Source organism: Capra hircus, chromosome 15 (assembly GCF_001704415.2).
Source record: "Capra hircus breed San Clemente chromosome 15, ASM170441v1, whole genome shotgun sequence".
Lineage (NCBI taxonomy): Eukaryota > Metazoa > Chordata > Mammalia > Artiodactyla > Bovidae > Capra > Capra hircus.
Window position 1 is genome coordinate 77335342 of NC_030822.1, and position 22863 is coordinate 77358204.

The 22863-nt window shown below is 37.2% G+C and overlaps 1 protein-coding gene across 1 annotated transcript in view; it reads left to right on the forward strand.

Annotated features, from left to right (window-relative positions):
• DYNC2H1 (dynein cytoplasmic 2 heavy chain 1) overlaps positions 1–22863 on the forward strand; it is a 399579-nt gene that overhangs the window by 359326 nt on the left and 17390 nt on the right. Inside the window, exons 86-87 of the mRNA XM_013969394.2 lie at positions 8983–9092; positions 12119–12200. Coding sequence (XP_013824848.2) covers positions 8983–9092; positions 12119–12200 — 192 coding nt within the window. The remainder of the gene's footprint in view (positions 1–8982; positions 9093–12118; positions 12201–22863) is intronic.

The window sequence follows — 22863 nt, forward strand, 5'->3', positions numbered from 1 at the left end:
AAGCTATGGTTTTTCCAGTGGTCGTGTATGGATGAGAGAGTTGAACTATAAAGAAAGCTGAGCACAGAAGAATTGATGCTTTTGAACTGTGGTGTTGGAGAAGACTCTTGAGAGTCCCTTGGACTGCAAGGAGATCCAATCAGTCCATCCTAAAGGAAATCACTCCTGAGTATTCCTTGGAAGGACTGATGCTGAAGCTGAAATTCCAATACTTTGGCCGCTTGATGCAAAGAACCAACTCATTTGAAAAGACCCTGATGCTGGAAAAATTGAGGGCAGGAGGAGAAGGGAATGACAAAGGAGAAGGGAATGACAAAGGATGCCATCATGTCGTGGCATCACTGACACGATGGGCATAAGTTTGAGTAGGCTCTGGGATTTGATGACGGACAGGGAAGCCTGGCATGCTGCAGTCCATGGGATCGCAGGTTGGACATGACTGAGTGACAGAACTGAACTAAACTGTTTTGAGAATAGGATATCAAAAAGAAAATTAGGAATTAATTTGCACATCAAAATTCTGAGCTACTATGAAGAGTTAAAATCAATTTACATGGTTAGCAGAATATAAATGGATGGAATCTAACTGCAGCACATTTAATACACTTTTAGAGAAACAGTTCTCTAAAGTTGATATGCAAGGTAACTTTATTTGTGGAGTACATGAGGCAAGAAATTATCTTTTTAAGGATCATAACTCAAAATGATTAGATCTCCAGAAAGCTTGTCCAAATCAGTCTTGTTCTCTTGAACTCCAGGTTTTACATCTCAGTCTCACAAGGCTGCTTAAAGTAATGACTTGAAATTGAAACTTGGGGAGCTTACTTAATTTATCTTTTCTCCTATGCTTATATTACTAGTACTAATTATTTATATTACTAGTATATTACTAGTACTAATGTAGAAGATTTGATCAATGTTGATGTAAACCTAGGTTAGCATTTAGAAAAAATTTAGACTAAAGAATGGCAAATATCTAGTAGTACACTCACTATGTTTTGAAGTTGGTATGGCAGGTCTTTCCTAGGAAGAAATATGTTATTTGTCTTTAATACTAATTCTGAAGTTTTAGTTCCAGTACAATTCCTGATAATCTACCTGTTGATGAGCTGCAGTTTATTACTATCTTTTTGTCCAATAAACTGAGAAACTTCTTATGTTCAGAGTTGTCAACCTGCTAATCACTTTTAATGTGTTGTTTACTCCAGTTAATGACTGGATGTACTTAATTTCAATCTGGATATATTAGATTTTAATTCTAGATGAATTTGTTCTCAAATTCTGAAATCTGTAATTTATACTAAGTAATTTTGACAAAAGATGAAGAAGCATAAAAGATGTCACACTGAGAAAAATGATTGCCTGAATTATTTGTTATTTGCCTTAAGCCATTTTTTGAAGAAACACAGTTCATTAAAACAAAATAAAAATGTTAACAGTTTGTTAATGTATTTCATCTTATACTAAATAATTGCTATAAAATATCAATGAAGACAGTCATTAGTAGAGTTTAGACCAGACCCAGTTGAAATGATGTAAGTTGATAGTGACTTTCATCAATGTTTTTTATATGTCCAATTATTTTTACATAAGTAGGCTAATTACTGTGTATACATTCTGATAAATATATTAAGTAATGTACACTTTCCAGTGTCATCAAATATTTTTCAAATACTAGTTTTTATTGTTATATAATGTTTTATTTTACTCATGTACCATAATTTAATTAGCTAATTTATATTATTTTGTATACATTATCATAGGGGCTTCTCTGGTGGCCCAGTCGGTAAAGAATCTACCAGCAATGCAGGAGACTTGAGTCTGATCTCTGGATAGGAAGATCCCCTAGAGGAGGGTATGGTAACCCACTCCAGTATTCTTGCCTGGAGAATCCCATGGACAGAGGAGCCTAGCGGGCTGCAGGCCATGGGTTGCAAAGAGTCGGACATGACTGAGCAAATAAGCACAGCACATATATATTATATATAATTTCTATTTTTAATTAAAGGAAAAAAATAGAGGAAAACATCGAATGGGAAAGACTAGAGATCTCTTCATGAAAATTAGAAATACCAAGGAAAACATATTATGCAGAGATGTGCACAATAAAGGACTGAAACAGTACAGTCCTAACAGAAGCAGAAGGTATTAAGAGGAGGTGGCAAGAATACACAGAAGAACTACACAAAAAGAGGTCTTAATGACCCAGATAACCACAATGTTGTGATTACTCACCTAGAGTCATATGTGAGTCATATGATTCACCTAGAGTCATATATCTCGGAGTGTGAAGTCACTGGGCCTTAGGAAGCATCACTCTGAGCAAAGCTAGAGGAGGTGATGGAATTCCAGCTGAGCTATTTCTTTTTTTTTTTTTTTTTACTTTACTATCTTTATTTTTATTAATTTTTTTAGTATAAATTTATTTTAATTGGAGGCTAATTACTTAACAATATTGTATTGGTTTTGCCATACATTGACATGAATCCACCACGGGTGTACATATATTCCTTTCAAATCCTAAAAGATGATGCTGTTAATGTGCTACACTCAATATGCCAGCAAATTTAGAAAACGCGGCAGTGGCCACAGGACTGGAAAAGGTACGTTTTCATTCCAATCCCAAAGAAGGGCAATGCCAAAGAATGTTCAAACTACCACGCAACTGCATTCATTTTTCATACCATCAAGGTAATGCTCAAAATTCTCCAAGCTAGGCTTCCGCAGTATGTGAACTGAAAACTTCCAGATGTTCAAGATGGGTTTAGAAGAGGCAGAGGCACCAGAGATTAAGTTGCCTACATCTTTTGGATCACAGAAAAAGCAAAAGAATTCCAGAAAAACATCTACTTATGCTTCATTAACTACATTAATGCCTTTGACTATGTGGATCACAGAAAACTGTGGAAAATTCTTCAAGAGATGGGAATACCAGACCACATTAACTGCCTCCTGCGAAACCTGTGTGCAGGTCAAGAAGCAACAGTTAGAACTGAACATGAAACAATGCACTGGTTCCAAATTGAGAAAGGAGTACATCAAGGCTGCATATTGTCACACTGCTTATTTTAAATCCATGCAGAGTAAATCATGAGAAATGCCAGGCTGGATGAAGCGCAAGATGGAATCAAGATTTCCAGGAGGAATATCAAAACCTCAGATATGAAGATGACACCACCCTTATGGCAGAAAGCAAAGAAGAACTAAAGAGTTTCTTGATGAAGGTGAAAGAGGAGAGTGAAAAAGCTGGCTTCAAACTCAACATTCAGACAACAAAGATCACAGCATCTGGTTCCATCACTTCATGGCAAATAGTTGGGGAAACAATGGAAACAGTGACAGACTTTATTTTCTTGGGCTCCAAAATCACTGCAAAGACATTACTTTGCTGACAAAAGTCCATCTAGTCAAATCTATGGTTTTTCTAGTAGTCATGTATGGATGTAGTGTTGGACTATAAAAATGGTGAGCCCCGAAGAATTGATGCTTTTGAACTGTGGTGTTGGAGAAGACTCTTGAGAGTCCCTTGGACTGCAAGGAGATCAAAGTAGTCAATCCTAAAGGATGTCAACCCTGAATATCCATTGGAAGGATTGATGCTGAAGCTCTAATGCTTTGGCCACCTGATACAAAGAGCCATCTCATTAGAAAAGACCCTGATGCTGGGAAAGATTGAAGACAGGAGGAGAAGGGGACGACAGAGGATGCGATGGTTGGATGGTATCACCAGCTCAAGGGTCTTGAGTTTGAGCAAGCTCCAGGAGATGGTGAAGGACAGGCATGCCTGGTGTGCTGCAGTCCATGGTGTTGCAAAGAGTCAGACACAACTGAGTGACTGAACAACAACAACGAATTTCTTCATACTGCAAATAATCTTAAATGAGCAAACCTTAATAATCTCTTGATTATTTCCTTAATTACATCCCAATAAAAGGAATTACTGAGTAAATGGCTTGAATATTTTTAAAGCTTTTGGCACATTAATCAAATTACTTATAAAAATATTGCACCAGTGTATACCCTACAAAAATTTTGTCCGTGTAGTATACTTACCAACACTTGAGCTTTTCATTTCTCATTCTGCTATTCTAAAGGACTAAAAGCATATCTTACTTTTTTAAATTAACCTAACTATTAAGGATGGTATTATCTTTTATGTTTCAATAAGCATGTATGCAGTCTATAGTTATTTTAATGTTACTAATTCATTTCCATATTTGTGGACATTTTTTTTCCAAATTTAATTTCAGTGGCTTTTACCTTTTCTATGATAATTTTTATAATCTAATATATTTTTCTAATCAGACATAATCTTATTTTTCCTTTGTCTTGAATCGGCTTTCTCTTTTTCAATATTAGTTCAACTCTGAATGCAATTAACATAAATTTAGGCTGGATAAGAATTAAAGTTTAAACTTTTTTCCTCTAAAAAGTTAATCATTTTCCACTAGCACCATTTATTGAACTTTTCCATTCCCCAGTGGTCTATGATAACTACCATTTAGATGTATTTCTATATTTAAATGAGTTAGTTTACTCCTACATCTTTAATAATCTTAGGTTTGAGTAGTACATAAAACAGGTGGAAAACATTTTTGAGTAGAATTTACAAGAAAAAAGATACAGAGGTATGGTTTGTTTGTTTTCTGAACTCTGGCATAAAGAATGATACTCATCTGTATTTACAAATGAACAGTAAGTTAACTAGATGTTAAATTCTTAGCAGAACAGTCATTTTCCTTCAAAACTGTATATATTTTGGTGCATATAGGAGCAGATCATTCCTGATACATTATTCATGTCTAGTATGATTTTTTCCCTTACCTCTTTTAGCACAGTGATTTATGCATGTTTGGTCTCTCCTAGCTAGATGATAAGCTCCTTGCCTTCAGCAAGTGTTTCTGAATGAGTGAAGGAGTGCCCTTTCTGTTTATGCATTCTACTTCATCATTAGCCTTTTTAAAATAAAATCTTGCAGTATTTTTAAACTGTCTTGTATCACCTGGGAAAAATCATTTTCTGTATATTATAGTAAGGAAATGTCGATGATCTCTGTGGTTCATCCTAGCTTAGAAGTTTTTCTGTCTGTGAATCTTGGTGTGTGTGTGTGTTTATAGTATTTAAGAAGTTGTCCAACCCCACTAAGTTGTTCAGTTCTATTATTTGTTTGCTTACATCCATAATTACCTCTATTACATAGCATTTGAAGAATTATAGAGATGTAGTCTCATAATCATAAGAGAGGCACACGTCTTCTGTTTAGTCTCAAGTGTAGTCCTTTAAAAAGAGCATGGCCTGTAATCTGGAGTGGAATAAAGGAGAAACATTTACTGAAAAATAACTGCCAGTAATGTCTGTAACTTTGTCGAAAGCTCAGTCCAAAGCTCATTAAAGATTATGCTGTGTAATTGTCTCTATTTCTGTTCTTTTAAATGAATATAAATGTCAGTTTTTAAAAATGACTATTTCTTAGACCAATCTTAGGCTTACAACAAAATTGAGATGAAGGTACAGTGATTTCCCATATATTCCCTGCACAAACACATGCTAGACTCCCTCATTATCAACTCTGAAGAACTGTACATTTTTACCAAGGGTGAATCTGTTGACACATCTGATCACCCATGCCCATAGTTTACCTTAGGGTTCACGCGATGGTTAGCGTTCTGTGGATTGGGCAAACATGCAGTGGCATATACCCATTACTTTAATAACATACAGAGTGTTTTCACTGCCCTAAAAATTCTCTGTTCTTCCTGTTTATTATCTCTCTCTGCTCCCTCATCCCTGCTAACCACTGATCTTTTTACTGTCTCCACAATTTGGCCTTTTCCAAAATGTTATATAGTTGGAATCATATAGTATGTAAAGTTTTTTTCAGAATTGTTTCTTTCACTTAGGTGTATGCGTTTACGTTTTCTCCATGTCTTTTCATGGCTTGATAGTTCATCTGTTTTTCGTACTGAATAATATTCGATTGTCACAATATACCAGAGTTGATTAGTCCATTCACCTACTAAAGGATATATTTTTGTTGCTTCCAAGTTTTGGCGGTTACGAATAAAAGCTTCTATAAACATGCATGAGCAGATTTAATGTAGTTATTAAAAATTTAAAGGACTTTCCCAGTGGCCCAGCTGATAAAGAATCTGCCTACAATGCGGAAGACCTGAGTTCAGTCCCTGGGTTGGGAAGATGCCCTGGAGAAAGAAATGGCTTCTCACTCCAGTACTGGCTCTTTATTTTGTGTAGTTTCCTGCTCAAAGATATTATACATTAAAAGAATCTTTCTTATTTAAACTTTATCTTATCAAATACACCTTTGCTTTAAGTTTAATAGACTACAGGTTATTTTTACTATAGATTAATAAAAACATTTTTAACTAAAGAAGCTTATTCTTGACTAATTTTTTTTTAATTTTATTTTTTTATTTTTTAAATTTTAAAATCTTTAATTCTTACATGCGTTCCCAAACATGAACCACCCTCCCACCTCCCTCCCCATAATTACTTTAATTGAAACTTTAATGAAGTAAAATTCTGATTATCAGCCACACTCTAAATTTTAATTAATTTGAACATATGCACATCCATTGTTAGCAACAACTCTTGGAGTTTTTGAATTCAAAATTAAAGGATTTTTTGAAATAATAGTATAATTTGATATATTTATACAGTAAGTGATTATTTTTAAATAGTTTTAAGATAATAGAAATTAATATTTACAATAAAAATGGGTCATGGAAGCATAATTTGTTGTCTGTGGTTAGATAATGAAAATAGAAGGCAGATATAAAATATTTGATAAGGAATAAATGATCTTTGTTATATGTAATTATAAATTATTTAATTGAAAAATAAATGCTTTATGGTATATCCACTTTATGGACTGTTATTTTAAAATGTCATTATTAAAAGGAGAATATCTAAGAAAAAGTAATTATACTTTGTTAAAGAGATATCTTTTTAATCATTTCTATATTTTAAAAAATATGTATGTATCTATTTATATTTTGGGGAGTTGAGGAATATAGAATAGAAATGAATCTAGGTTTTAGGCTTTATTTTAATTAAGAATGTTTTCCTCCCAAATAGGTAACTGATTTATCTGTAAATTTGTCTTGATTGAATGATTTATTTTAGTAACACATGTTTTGAAATTTTAAATAATTCCTCATAATTAACTTTATATGAGTAGTAGTCCAAAATCATAAATTTAACCATTAACATAATTAGTTCTGAACCTATTTTCATCAGATATTCTGTATGTGTCTTTTTTAGTAATAACTTGTGAAGTCTATGTTTTTTTAAATCTAAAAACAGATGAGTGGATATACATAGTATATGTGTAAGAATTCACCTTGCTGTACACCTAAAACTAATCCAACATTATAAATCAGCTATACTCCAACAAAAATTTAAAAGAAAAATACAGTCTTTTCTAATTATAAAATCAACATAGTATCAATTGGTAGGATGGACATAGGAACATTTTTGCTACTCGTTGTAAGGTGGGAATATTAGTTAAATGCATGAAGATATTAATTAATGCAAGCATACTAGCTTTGGAGATTTTAATTTCTCCTATTCTAGACCTGCTGACAGATATAAATGCTTATATGGATAACAAGAGTGTTATAGGACATGAAACCAGCCTGACTGCACAATAATCTTGTAGTTGCGAAGTCATGTCTGACTCTTTGCAACCCCATAAACTGTAGCCTACCAGGCTCCTCTGTCCATGTAATTTCCCAGGCAGGAATACTAGAGTGGTCCCAGTGGAGGAGTCCCTTCTCCACTACACAGTGATACATTAAATTATTTTTCCTAGACTTTATAAATCATGCAAAATTAATTACTGAGTAAATGAGAGTTCTGAAAGTTGCTATGGTACCATCTCTGTGTACCAGCTGAAATAGCAAACTGATTAAGAAATTGTCAGTAAAGCTCTCTATCTCTTAAGGTACAATAGTACCGCCAGGAAATATTACAGAGAAACAAATCATCTGAGTTTATTATCTGACTCCAACACTATATGACTTTGGGCAAGACCCTTAACCTCACCATGCCTCCATTTTCTGATTGTAAAATGGGGATATTAACCAATTTCAGGACTGTGGTAAGCATAAAATTGGCCAATACATGGAAAGAATATAACAAATTTGGACATGACTTTGTTGTTTTTATTTGTTCCAAATATCAATCTTTCATTATACTTACCAAACATACTTTATGATAATGTTTCTTTCTCCAAATGGAGTATAAATTGATTTACAAAGTGGCAGATAAGTAGAGAAGACTATTAAAAAAAAAACCTGTTTTAACAAAAAAAAAATCATTTTTTCTTGGACATTACTCTCCACTATAATACTTGATTTAGTAAAATGGCAAATTTACAATTAGATCTGGAACACAAATCCAGTTTGCCTTGCCAAGAATTAGCAACCTTGGGAACTCTAGTTTTAGACCTAGATACTAAGTATCTCCAGAGCACACTTTGAAAGGTGATTCATCAGTAGAAGAAGTACTAGTCCAGACTTAAATGCCATATATAAGATTAAATGTCATATTTTGCACTTTTTATTCTGAGTAGATCTCTACTAACAAAAAGATCCCCTGGAGAAGGGAATGGCAACTCACTCCAGTATTCTTGCCTGGCGAATTCCATGGACAGAGGAGCCTGGCGGGCTACAGTCCACAGGGTCACAAAGAGTTGGACACAAATGAGCAGCTAACACTAAGTACTGACAAAAGGTTGTGCAAAGAAGTTATTTGTGTGATAGATGGATATTATGCCAAAAAGCTACAGTATGTTTCATAACATACAGTGGAAGTTTATCCCTACACATCATTTCAGAGCATTTGGAAATTGCATAACTTCCTCATTGAAAATGATTTCTGCATAGTTATTCTTGAATAGATCTTTATCTTTCAAATCTGCAAAGTTTTTAAACGTGTATTTGTGTATTTCCCTCCTTCTAGAACTGGGTAGAGAGAGCTGAAAAACAGACTCTTCTCTCTGACACACTTGACCTATCAGAACTCTTCCATCCAGACACGTTTCTCAACGCTCTTCGCCAGGAAACTGCAAGGTAAATAGAGTGAAGTACTTATTTGTCTGAGAGGTTAATTGTACACTTTGTTCACTTCTGATCACATTTGCTTGATTGTCAAGAAATAAATTTATTGTCAAATCCAAATAGTTGTGTTATTTCGTAGTACTTTACTGTTAATAACAGTTAACTTTTAGAGAGCATTGCTTTTGAAAAATGAAGTGATTTTTTAATTAGAATTCAAATAAACAAACTCTAATTTTTAACATTTTGGTCATTTATCTTTCTAGACTTATTGTGTCCAGTATGGTAGGCAGAAGTCAAATAGAGCTATTTAGATTCTAATGAATTAAAATTAAATAGGATTAAGGCTGCCATCTATGGGGTTACACAGAGTCTGACATGATTGAAGTGACTTAGCAGCAGCAGCAAGGAGACCAAGATGGTGGAGTAGGAGGATGTGGACCTCACATCCCCCCATGAACACTTCAAAAATACCTCTATGTGTGGAACAATTCTCACTGAAAACTCACTGGAAACTGATAGAAGAACTCCTTTATAATCAAGACTGTAAGAAAAAAAAAATGTATAATTGTGCAGGAAGGAAAGAAAAGCAATCAAGTCAGGACCTGTGACCCTGAATAGGAGACTCAGGGAAAAGGGGATTTTATGGGCAGACCCTCATACTACATCAAACTACAGACTGGGCATCCCATTCCTGGGGTCCTGCATGGAGGAGGCAAACCCCCTTTGCTGGTTGGAGGACTGTTGGGACAGACAGAAAGCATGAGGAAGGCGGGACTCCATGCGAGACAAGTGTGTGCACAGTGGTTAGCCCTGAGGCAGGGTGGACCGAGGTCTGCTCGAGCAGCTGCAGGGCTTCCCGTGACTGCTTCATTGTACGCCCCGGCCCGAGGCAAGCAAATCTCTGGCCCCACGTGCTTCATGCCACAGTGTGGCCCTGGATCTGAGATGACCAGGACCTGGGAAAAGACTGTGCCTTAGGAGGCAGAGGGGACTCGGTCCTGAGCTGGACCCTGGGGGGTCTGTGGTGGCCATTGTTGGCACCTACTCAAGTGGTACCCCAGAAGCATCCCGGATTTATGAGAGTGGCTACTGTATCCTACAGCTTAACTTCCCACCCCACAGAGGTGAAGGGAAACCACACAGGCCCTGCCTCCCCTGTGGAACATAGAGGGTGTTGAAGATGTGATCAGCTGTGAGAGACACAGAGGCCTTGCCCCCACCACGGGGCAAAGAGAGGGCTGCTGCGGCGGATGCACGGTCCGCTGCAACCGCCCGTCACACGCCACAGCCCAAGCCAAGCAAACACCCTGGCCTCACTCAGTCCACGCCTCAGCACAGCGCTGGAGCTGGGCAGATGTGAGCAGGGAAGGACTTGGCCGTGTGCTCTATCTGAGCGGAACCACGGATGCCTACACGGTCAGCACACTGGGCAGCTTTAGGCACAGGAACCTCACTTGCTTCAGCACTCCCCTCCGGACACAAAATTCCTGGTGTGGGGAGAGGGGAAGGCATACGCTTAATGGAAAATGGAGCCAACTCATGCCTGACGCACAGATCTTCCACTCCAGCCACAGAGGATCAACCCTTCCTTTAATAGGGCGGGGATGGCCACTGACCAGAGAGGAAGGTTTGCCTCACACCCCGGGCCAACTCTGTCTTCAGATTCAAGCCTTACCAAAGTGACAGCTGACAGCACACTCTGAGGAAAGACGTGACTGGCACCCACATCAGATCTAGCTCTCCCATCAAATGCATTGAGCACATGCGGTCTACATCAAGATACTCCCACATAAGAATACCCCTATAAGATGTAATAAATAACTGTTTCACCTAAATTCATAGAGGCAGAGAACAGTAAGGAAAATGAAGAAGTCAGAGGAGCTACTCCTAACTGAAAAAAGCAAGAGAAAACCCCTGAAAAAACAGATCATGAAAGAGAAATAAACAATTGATTAGATAAATTATTAGAAATATTGGAAGTGAAAATGTTAACTGAGTTAGGAAAAGGAATTGATCTAAAAGATGAGCTTCTTCACTAGGAACCAGAAAATATAAAGACCCAGTCAAAAATAAATAATTATATAGCTGAAATTAAAAAAAAAAAACATTAAAAGGAATGAAGAGCAGACTAACTGATACAGAGGAACAAATAAGCAATCTGGAAGATAGAATAATGGAAATCGTTCAGTCAGAACATCAGAAAGGAAAACAAAAAAGCAATTCAAGAAACAAATATCCCTGAGAACATTGTATCCTCACTTTGACATTATATTAGTTACAGAAGGAGAAGAGAGAAGAATGGAAATGTACTTGAGGAAATTATGCTGCAACTTCAAAAACCTAAAAGAGGAAATAGATATCCAAGTATAGGAAGCACAGAGGGTCTCAAACAAATTGGACCTCGTTAAGCTTAAAAGCTTTTGTACAACAAAGAAAACCATCAACAAAATGGAATGCGGGAAATAATGGCCAAGGGGTCAGTATCCAAAATATATATATAAACAGCTTGTTCAGCTTAATATCAGAAGAAATAAACAATCCCATAAGAAAGAGGTCAAAGAAAAAATATGATTTCTCAATATACTAGCCACATTTGCAGTTCTCAATAGCCGCATGTGAGTAGTGGCTGCCATTTTGAACTGAATGAAAATATTTTCATCTTGTTTGTAGATGAAATTCCTCTTAGACAATGCTGACTAGGCTTCTTGGTGGGAAACAGTATTTAATGGTTAATATCAAACTGTTTTAAGACAAATATGGATTATCATGTCATATACAGTCTATAATTTTTAAGTTGGAATGTAATGAAAGAGACACTTCCAAAAATACACTGGGAAAAAATGTAGTTGTTTTTTGTGCTTTAGGGGATCTTCAAATTGGTTGCACCTTGAGATCTTATTATAAATATCAATATTTCAGTTGAGCTGGTAAACATTTATTGAAACCCCCTCATATACCTGCATTAAGGGTGATAGTCAATATATTCTATAGCTCCTGAAAATTATTGCTTTCTGACATTTGACATTTCACTTTTACAGAGCTATGGTCTGTTCTGTGGATAGCCTCAAATTTGTGGCATCATGGAAAGGTCGCCTACAAGAAGCAAAGCTTCAAATTAAGGTATGAGACTGAATTTAGATATTTATCTGAGTCAAAGATTATATAAGTACCAACTAGGATAAAAAAAATTCTCCTCCAGTCTCAAAGTCACCAGAGATAGATTGTATTACCTATGATGTGAAAAATCAAAGTAAGTTAAGATTTAACATGAAACTGTACAAAATACAACCTGTTCTAATACAAAATAAGAATATTAGGAATATAACATATCTGATAATATAACTCATTAAAAAATGATATGAATCTTGAAGTTGTTATATTACCTCTTCTAACATTCAAGTTAATAAATACGTGCTGTACAATAAAGAATGTGATAGCTCAGTTGGTAAAGAATCCGTCTGCAACACAGGAGACCCCACTTTGATTCCTGGGTCGGGAAGATCCACTAGAGAAGGGACAGGCTACCGATTCCAGTATTCTTGGGCTTCCCTTGTGGCTCAGCTGGTAAAGAATCCACCCAAAATGTGGGGCTGCGAAGATCCCCTGGAGAAGGGAAAAGTTACCCACTCCAATATTCTGTTCTGGAGAATTCCATGGACTATAGTCCATGGGGTTGCAAAGAGTCAGACATGACTGAGCTACTGTCACTTTCACTTTCAAAGTACGTGTAAATGTATGTTAACATTTTAAGTTAAATCTTGTCCTTAGATAGTTTACAGTTTGTTAATGCATTAGGTGTCTGCTAAAATCAAACCTACCATAGTAAAAAAAATTAAACTATCTTTTGCCATATAAATTTTCATAGCAGCTTTACTGCTAAAAGTACATTCGTTACTCTTGCAATAATAGATAATAATATCCATTCAAATATAATGACAAAACTAATGAAATCGTTTCCCCAGCAACTCCAGCCTACTTCCACGTCGTCTTCTTCACGTCTCTACCATTCCCCTTTCACATTCTCACACATAGAATTGCCTTCTTGATGTGAAAAACTGACTCACTGGTAAAGACCCTAATGCTGGGAAAGACTGAGGTCAAGAGGAAAAGGGGACGACAGAGGATGAGATGGTTGGATGGTATCACTGGTTCAATGGACATGAGTCTGAGCAAACTCAGGGAGGTAGTGAAGGACAGGGAAGCCTGGCACACTGCAGTTCCTAGAGTCGCAAAGAGTCAGACACGGCTTAGTGACTGAACAGCAGTATGTGATGCCGCGTGTTTTAGTGTGGTTATCTCTATGTATCTATATTGGTCTGTCTTATGAGAGAGTAATGTCATCGAAGGCAAAGACTGTCTTATCTATTTTCAGATCTTCCGCATCTAGTTCAGTGTTTTAACATATAGTTAAAGTTAATGTAAGGGCTTTTCCCGATGACTCAGTGGGTAAAGAATCTGCCTGCAACACAGGAGACCCAGGGGATGCAGATTTGATCCTGGAGTCAGGAAGATCCGCTGGAGGAGGAAATGGCAATTCATTCCGATATTCTTGCCTGAGAAATCCCATGGACAAGAGGAGCCTGGAGGGCTACAGTCCATGGAGTCACAAAGAGTCGGACATGCCTGAGAATGTGCACGCACGCACACACACACACACACACACACACACACACACAATTAATGCAAGACTATATTTCTTTAACTTAGTTAACCTTAGGCAACTGACCTATCAGAAGTTCTGTTTCATAATCCTAGTTTTCAGGTCAATGATTTTCTCTTCATATCACTACTACTTTCTAACATACTATACAATTTATTATATTTGTTATTTGTTGTTTGTCTTACTCTACTAGAATGTAAGCCCCATGAGAATAGTCTTTTTTTTTTTTTTCAGTTTTCTTGTTTCTCAAATACCGCCAACAATACCTCAAACATAATAAATACTCAGTTATATTCTAGTTGGATTGTTGAGTGGCGGACCAACAATAGGAGAGGTACTGTAATAGGCCTATTAACACCAACTGTCCGACTCTGTGCGACCCCATAGACGCAGCCCACCAGGCTCTCCCATCCCTGGGATTCTCCAGGCAAGAACACTGGAGTGGGTTGCCATTTCCTTCTCCACTGCATGAAAGTGAAAAGTGAAAGGGAAGTCGCTCAGTCGTGTCCGACTCTTAGCAACCCCATGGACTGCAGCCTACCAGGCTCCTCCGTCCGTGGGATTTTCCAGGCAAGAGTACTGGAGTGGGGTGCCATTGCCTTCAGCAGCAAAATCAACTGTAATGGTAGAGTGTGCCAGAAATTTGATCATTGACAATAAATTAGGTCTTTCCCTTTTGGCTTTATAGATTACAAAAACATTCTCCCTTGAAGCAGAATTAGCAGGTTCTTGTTCATCCTTTGGATTTTAACCTTAACCTGTAGCTCAGAAAAGCTAGCTTAATTATTATTGGTACACATAAACTGCGGCCTAGTCGTTCAGGAGAAGGAGGAAACCCATGAATCATGCATTTACCTGATTGTGTGGTCTCTTAGCATACACATAGAATGTAGTATCATTATTTAGGTAGACTGCTATAAAAAACAAGAGAAACATTTTATTTAATTCTGTGTCAAGGTGTATTCATATTTCCTGAACTATTATCCCCCTGTTCTTACAAAATGAAATAAAATTATCTACAGTCAGAAAATCCCAAGTGCATATGTTTTCTTTTATAAATGGGAGGGGGGAAGGTTGATAGTAAAACGCAATTCTGATCTTCAGTCACCCGACAGAGCCATGTGACTTTTTAAAGTAGCTAATAGAGCAGTCTGAGCCTTTGTTGTCTCTTTTATCATGGATATAAATAATAATTTCCTTGACATGTTTATTACAAGGTCTCTGAAAACCTATATTTGTGTGTGTGTTTTTATTTATTTCCCTAGATTCGGATTAGGTTTTATTAGGCAGCATGTGGTTTTTTTTGAATTAGAAACAAAAGTATGTTTGAGTATAAAGTTCTCTGCTTTTATCTAGTGAAGCAGAATTCTTTCATTTTTCATTTGACATTTATAAAAGCAACTTTATTGTTAAAAACTAAAATATTTGTTGGTCAGTATGTTTAGGAATAAGTTTTATAGAATTACGTCTTAAACTTTAAGTTAAAAAAAATCCTTTCACACGGGATTTGAGTTGCTTCAACAGAATTTTTCCTCTCTGTCCCCTCATTCGTGTAAACAATAGGAGCATATTTCCTAATTTCTTACCTGCAGTTTATATTTCTCAGATAAAAAGTTTTTATAACTTTTTATAGTTATAACTGCAACCCCTCACTGCAGTTGGCATAATCAGTAAGTTTTAAATAATTGATTTAGGTTCCTTTTAATTAAATTTTCAATGAAAGGATTGTTTTGATAGGAAAATTTTGAATTTGAATTATGTTTAAATTTTATTGTCACTGTAAAACTTAACTGGCTTTAAATTTCTTCCGTCTCTACCACCCTAGACTGAATTCAACTAGTGAGATCTTTAAGCAAGGCTATAGTTCCCACATCAATCAATATCTCAAACCCCTTAGACCTGCTTCAGAGAATATGTATGTATATTGATTTTTTTAGATCCTGAACATGGCCCTCTAAAATTTCCTCACTTCCATTATTGATTTGTTATTTGTTAACAGCAGTTGTGAAACTTAGTACTAGAAAATGCATCACATCACACACCTGTTCAGCCTGCATGCTTGATATGCCCAAGGCTGTGAAAGTTTGGCTCTGGCAAACCTGGGCCGCTTCCAGTTCCCTCCTTGACTGCCAATGCCGCCAAACACAAAGGGCAAAATCAAGTCTTCTACCTTGGCAAATCAGGCTTATTAAACACATTATACACTTGTTAATAATGCGTGGTTCTCTGAGATACCTGAAAGCTGCTGCTACTTTGGGACCTAGTAGCATATTAAAGCCACTTATGCTTGCCAGGTCATTTGGGCTGCTTCATGCCAGGCTAGGGTTGGCCCATTTACCAAGTGGTTCTACTATTTGTATTTCAACTCCCTCTCTTTTAGAGCTTACCAGGAAATAAAAGTTAAAACAATGAGGAAATTGGAGATTTAGACATTTGAGGTTTCATGAGGAGAATGGGCTCATTAGAATTAGGAGTTACAAGCTTCAGACGCATCTTCCCCAAATGAGTGTGAGCTGCCAGTTGTAGCTTATCAGTCTAGCAGTGGAAAACTTACCAAAAAAAAAAACCCTTAAATAATTCTTTTATTTTTAACTGACATTTTGAAATCATTTATTAGCATTACTATGGCCTTATGTCTACCAAATATGATAATTACAGTCCAGAAGAAAATACAAAATACAGCCTCTCTCTCTTCATCTTTCCACTCAAATAGACCAACCAGTATTCAGTGACAGGACCTCTTTTTTTTTTTTTTTTTTATTGAAGGATAGTTGCTTTACAGAATTTTGCTCTTTTCTGCCAAACCTCAACATGAATCAGCCATAGGTATACATATATCCCCTCCCTTTGAACCTCCCTCCCATCTCCCTCCCCAGCCCACCCCTCTAGGTTGATACAGAGCCCCTGTTGGAGTTTCCTGAGACATACAGCAAATTTCCATTGGCTATCTATTTTTCATATGGTAATGTAAGTTTCCATGTTACTCTTTCCATACACCTCACCCTCTCCTCCCCTCTCCCCGTGTCCCTAAGTCTATTCTCTATGTCTGTTTCTCCACTGCTGCTGCTGCTGCTAAGTCACTTCAGTCATGTCCGATTCTGTGTGACCCCATAGATGGCTCCCCCGTCCCTGGGATTCTCCACTGCTGTCCTGTAAATAAATTCTTCAGTACCGTTTTTCTAGATTCTGTATATATGTGTTAGAATATATACAGAATCTAGATATTTATCTTTCTTTTTCTGACTTACTTCACTCTGTATAATAGGTTCTAGGTTCATCCACCTCATCAGAACTGACTCAAATGTGTTCCTTTCTATGGGTGAGTAATATTCCATTGTGTATATGTACCACAATTTCCTTATCCATCCATCTATGGACGTCTAGGTTTTTTGCATGTTCTAGCTACTGTAAACAGTGCTGCAGTGAACAATGGGATACGTTTTCAATTTTGGTCTTTTTCAATTTTGGTTTTCTCAGGGTATATGCCCTGGAGTGGGATTGCTGGGTCACATGTGGTTTTATTCCTGGATTTTTTAAGGAATCGCCATATCATTTTCCACAGTGGCTGTATCAATTTACATTCCTCCCATCAGTGCAAGAGCATTCCCTTTTCTCCACACCCTCTCCCGCATTTATCATTTGTAGACTGTTTGATGATGGCCATTCTGACTGGTGTGAGGGGATATCTCATTGTAGTTTTGATTTGCAGTTCTCTAATAATGAGCAATGTTGAGGATCTTTTCATGTGTTTGTTAGCCATCTGTATGTCTTTGGAGAAATGTCTCTTTAGGTCTTTTCCCCACTTTTTGATTGGGTTGTTTGTTTTTCTGGTATGGAGTTGTATGAGCTGCTTGTATATTTTGGAAATTAATCCTTTGTCAGTTTCATTTGCTATTATTTTCTCCCATTCTGAGGCTTGTCTTTTTACCTTGCTTATAGTTTCCTTTCCTGTGCAAAAGCTTTTAAGTTTAATGAGGTCCCACTTGTTTACTTTTGTCATTTTAAGACATATATTTCTGATAGTTTTCATTTTTAAAACTGAGCACTTACTGTGAATATCCTTATATTGTCATCATCAAGTAGATATTATTTTTAAATCATGGGGGAACTTTTAAGAATGCTTAGCAATATGATTTTCTCTGAAAGTCAATCTCTAAAATGATTTGGTGTTTCCAAGATAATGTGATATAAAACTAGGTCAACAAATTATTTTTCTTAGAAATTCAAGTGACTGCAGCAATCAAAGGTTTTAAATCTGATATTCTCATAGCATTAAGTGCTTTGAGCGTCTTATTATATTTAAGCCAGTTTAGTGGGCTTTCAGAGGCTTCTCTCGTGGCTCAGTGGTAAAGAATCCGCCTGCCAGTGCAAGAGACACAGGTCTGATCCTTGATCCCGGAAGATCCCACATGCGAGAGAACAGCTAAGCCCATGCACCACAACTGTTGAGCCTGCGCTCCAGAGCCTGGGAGCTGCAACTACTGATCCCACATGCCGCAACTACTGAAGCCTGCGCTCTCTAGAGTCCATTCTCTGCAACAAGAGAAGCCGCTGCAGTGACAGGCCTGCACAACACAAGGAGAGGGTGGCTTCTGCTTGCCACAGCTAGAGCAGACCCCAGGCGGCAGCGGAGACCCAGCACTGCCAAAAAGAACTAAATAGATACAAACTCTCAGAAAGAAAAGTAAAAGCCTTTTAATTCGTCCTTGACTATACTGTTTCATAGCCTGGCCAACTTAATGCTATCTTCTCATGCCCTCCAAATATAGCAGGAGGCTGAGAACTGGCTGCAATTTCCTGTTTGGGATGTGTCTCTACTCTGAAACCTCTGACTTTACTTGACACCTTATTGGAAAAAATTCAAAGTGCTGGGATAATGTACTAAGTTCCATTAACTGTTCTAGTCCTTCCCCAGGTTTCAAAAACTTCTAAGAAACCTGTTTGTATTTCTTTCTGGAATATCACTTTCCCTATGCTCCTTTCTTCAACCTACATCAAGCCGCATACATAATTTTATATTTTCTAGTAGTGACACTAAAAATATAAAAGAAACAAAAATATTTTTAGTGTTATTTTATTTTACCTAATATATACAACATATTGTTGTTTCAGAATGTAATAAATATTTTAAAATTATGAATAACATATTACTTTCTCTTTTCTTATACAAAGTCCTTGAAATCCATCATATATTCTGTATTTATGGCACATCTCATTTCAGACTTGTAACATCTCGAGTGCTCAATAGCATATGTGACCTTGGCTACTGTATTGGACAGTAGCTCTAGACAGAGAAGGTAATTCCTTAGAGAAAATTAAACATTTTCTGGCATTCAAGTTTATTCCCAATCATTTTTAGTTATTTTTCTTATTAAGCAATTACAAACAAATACAGAAGAGGAAAGAATAGTAAAATGAATCTCCATATTCAAAGTTTTCAAAATTTAGAGATATTTCTTCTTTTTCTCTTTTTTAATTGTCTTTGCTGAAGCAAAGTCCAGGTATTTTACTTCTCCATTTCTCAAAAAAAAATTTCTTATATAAATGTAATATATTATCACACATAAAAAATTAACAATATTTCCTTGGCATCATTTAATAGCCAGTTCACAGCAATATTTACCACTCTCTAAAAAAAAATAATTTCCAATAGTGTGTTCAAATTCAGGTCAAAGTCCAGACACTGTGTTTGGTTATTGTGTGCCTCATGTCTTTTCACATCTAAATCAAGTTCATCTTTTTATTTCATACCACTGTTTGTTACAGAATCAAGGTCACCTCTGCTGTAGAATGATGTTTTCCTGGAATTCTCCTGCTTTATTTATGACCCAACGGATGTTGGCAATTTGATCTCTGGTTCCTCTGCTTTTTCTAAATCCAGCTTGAACATATGGACGTTCTCAGTCCACATACTGTTGAAGCCTAGCTTGGAGAATTTTGAGCATTACTTTGCTAGCATGTGCAATGAGTGCAATTGTGTGGTAGTTTGAACATTCTTTGGCATTGCCTTTCTTTGAGATTGGAACGAAAACTGACCTTTTCCAGTCCTGTGGCCACTGCTGAGTTTTCCAGATTTGCTGGTATCCAAATAATTTCCAATAAAACCTTTATTTTGTCTACTTTAAATGGATGCACTATATAAAATAATTCTCAGTGTCTAGAAACTAGTAGATGGACTAGCTTAAATGAACAGTAATAGCTAATACATATTGAGCACTTATTGTACAATATCAGGCAATTTTCCAAGTATTTTAAATATGATATTAGAGGAAAACTTTTATTTCCCTTTCCTGTGGTTTTTCCATATGGAGGAATGTTTACTAATGTTCATACTCCTAGACGCTCTCTACCTTCTACCTGACTCCTCCCTTTCCAGGAAAGGTGTCACTTTATCTGATATGAGTTTGAGTCAGGAACCCAGGGCTGAATACTCTGCCTTCCTATGCTTTTCTCTTGGGTTACATATTCTGCTCCGCCCCTTCAAAGTAGTCCCAGCATCTGGTGTAGCTGGCTCCTTAGTGTAGTACTGTCATAACTAGGAGTTAAGCCTTCCAAAATTCTTGTGTTTAGTATCAGCAAGTACATTTGCCTGGAGATCTATCACATCCATCAAACTATCTTTTTCCAGTAAAAAAAAAGTAGTATTTTAGGCCTCTCTGCTTTTTCTCATTCCATTGATGCAGAATTGCAGATGAAACAGGGTACCATTTGTTGATACCACTCCAATCTCTGATATATCAGTATTATCATTTTATTATATAAACAGTAGATATTGTTTTTTGAAACTCCATGTTTTAATTTTCTTTAAATTCTGCAGTTGGAGCATGATAGAGGATGAGAGAGAAAAGGACAAATTTAGAGGATTTGATTAAAGGTGGTGGCAGCCATTGGTAGTTGATAGTATATCGGAAGTTCAGGAGATGGGACCAAGAATGTCTCCCATGTGTCTGATCAAGCAACTACATGGTCAGTAGCGTCAGTTATTGAAATAAGGCTCTAAAGGACAGTATTTAACACCCCACCAACCCTCTGTTTAAAAGAGGAAAAGGCGAAGGGGGTGGTAGGGATGACTTGGTTAGATAGTGTCACCAACTCAATTGAACTTGAGCAAAATCCAGGAGACAGTGGAGGGTAGAGGAGCCTGGCATGCTGTGTAGTCCATGAGGTTGCAAAGAATTGGACACAATTTAGTGACATAACTACAACAATATACATATTACATCGTCAAGTTGTGATGCCCACCAGTTGAGCTCAAAACTCAATATATATCTCAGTTTATATCTCTGTATATGCATATTGAAAAATTAAATCACCAGCATTTGTTGGATCATGGAGAAAGCAAGGGAATTTCAGAAACATGTCTATTTCTGCTTCATTGACTACCGTAAAGACTTTAACTGTGTGGATCACAGCAAACTGTGGAAATTCTTAAAGAGATGGGAGTATCAGACCACCTTACATGTCTCCTGATAAACCCATATACGGGTCAAGAAGCAATAGAAATGGACATCAAACAACGGACTCATTCAGAATTTGGAAAGGACCATGACAAGGCTGTAATTATCACCCTGCTTATTTAACTTAAATGCAGAGTACATCCAGTCTTCCCAAGTGGCTCAGTGATAAAGAATCCACTGCCAATGCAGGAGACATGGGTTCAAACCCTAGGTCAGAAAAAGCCCCTGGAATAAGAAATGACAACTCCAGTTGTCACTTGTCCACTTGTCCAGTTGCCACTCCAGTATTCTTGCCTGGAAAATCCCTTGGACAGATGAACCTGGTGGGCTACAGTCCAAAGGGCCACAAAGAGTCAGACACGCCTGAGCCACTGAGCGCACATGCACTCAAGGTACAGCTTGTGAAATGCTAGGCTGGCTGAGTCAGAAGCTGAGATCAAGATCGCAGGAGAAATATCAACAACCTCAGATATGCAGATGATAGCACTATAATGGCAGAAAGTGAAGAGGTACTAAAGAGCCTGTTGACGAGGGTGAAAGAAGAAAGTAAAGAGGCTGGATTAAAACTCAACATGCAAAAAACTAAGATCATGGCATCTGGTCCCATCACTTCATGGCAAATAGATGGGGAAAAAGTGGAAACAGTGGCAAATTGTATTTTTTTGGGCTCCAAAATCACTGCAGATGGTAACTGAAGCCATGAAATTAAAGGTAAATTAAATTCCTTCCTTGGAAGGAAAGGTATGATAAACCTAAACAGTATTAGCAGAGACATCACTTTGTCAACAAAAGGCCCATATAGTCACAGCTATGGTTTTTCTAGTAGTCATGTCCAGATGTGGGACTTGGAACATAAAGAAGGCTGAGCACCAAAGAACTGATGCTTTCAAATTGTGGTGCCAGAGAAGAGTCCCTTGGACAGCAAGGAGATTAAACCAGTGAAGCCTAAAGCAAATCAACCCTGAATATTCATTAGAAGGATTGATGCTGAAGGTGAAGCTTCATCACTTTGGCCACCTGATGCAAAGAGCCAACTCATTGGAAAAGACTGACACTGGGAAAGATTGAAGGCCATAGGAGAAGAGGCAGCAGAGGATGAGATAGATAGCATCACCAACACAATGGACATGGATTGGAGCACACTCTGGGAGGTAACACACAGAAGAGCCTGGCATGCTGCAGTCCACAGAGTCACAAAGAGTTGAACATGGCTTCCTGATGGAACACAACAATAGCATATATACTATGCATATTACATAGTCAAGTTGCGACACTATCTGTGGGGACTGCTTTTACAAATTGCTATAGAGACCACTTGAGCTCAAACCTCAGTGAAATTTCTGAAAGAGGCCGTAGAAGAATTATGTTGCCTAAGGACTTTCTAGGGCTTCCCTGAGAGCTCAGTTGGTAAAGAATCTGCTTGCAATGCAGGGGACCCCAGGTTGATTCCTGGGTTGGGAAGATCCCCTGGAGAAGGGATAGGCTAGATAGGGATTTTCTAGCACTGAAATTAGGAAGCACTTAAATTTTAATCAAAAATGGGCCAAGGAACTAAACAGACATTTCTCCAAAGAAGACATACAGATGGCTAACAAACACATGAAAAGATGCTCAACATCACTCATTATCAGAGAAATGCAAATCAAAATCACAATGAGGTATCATT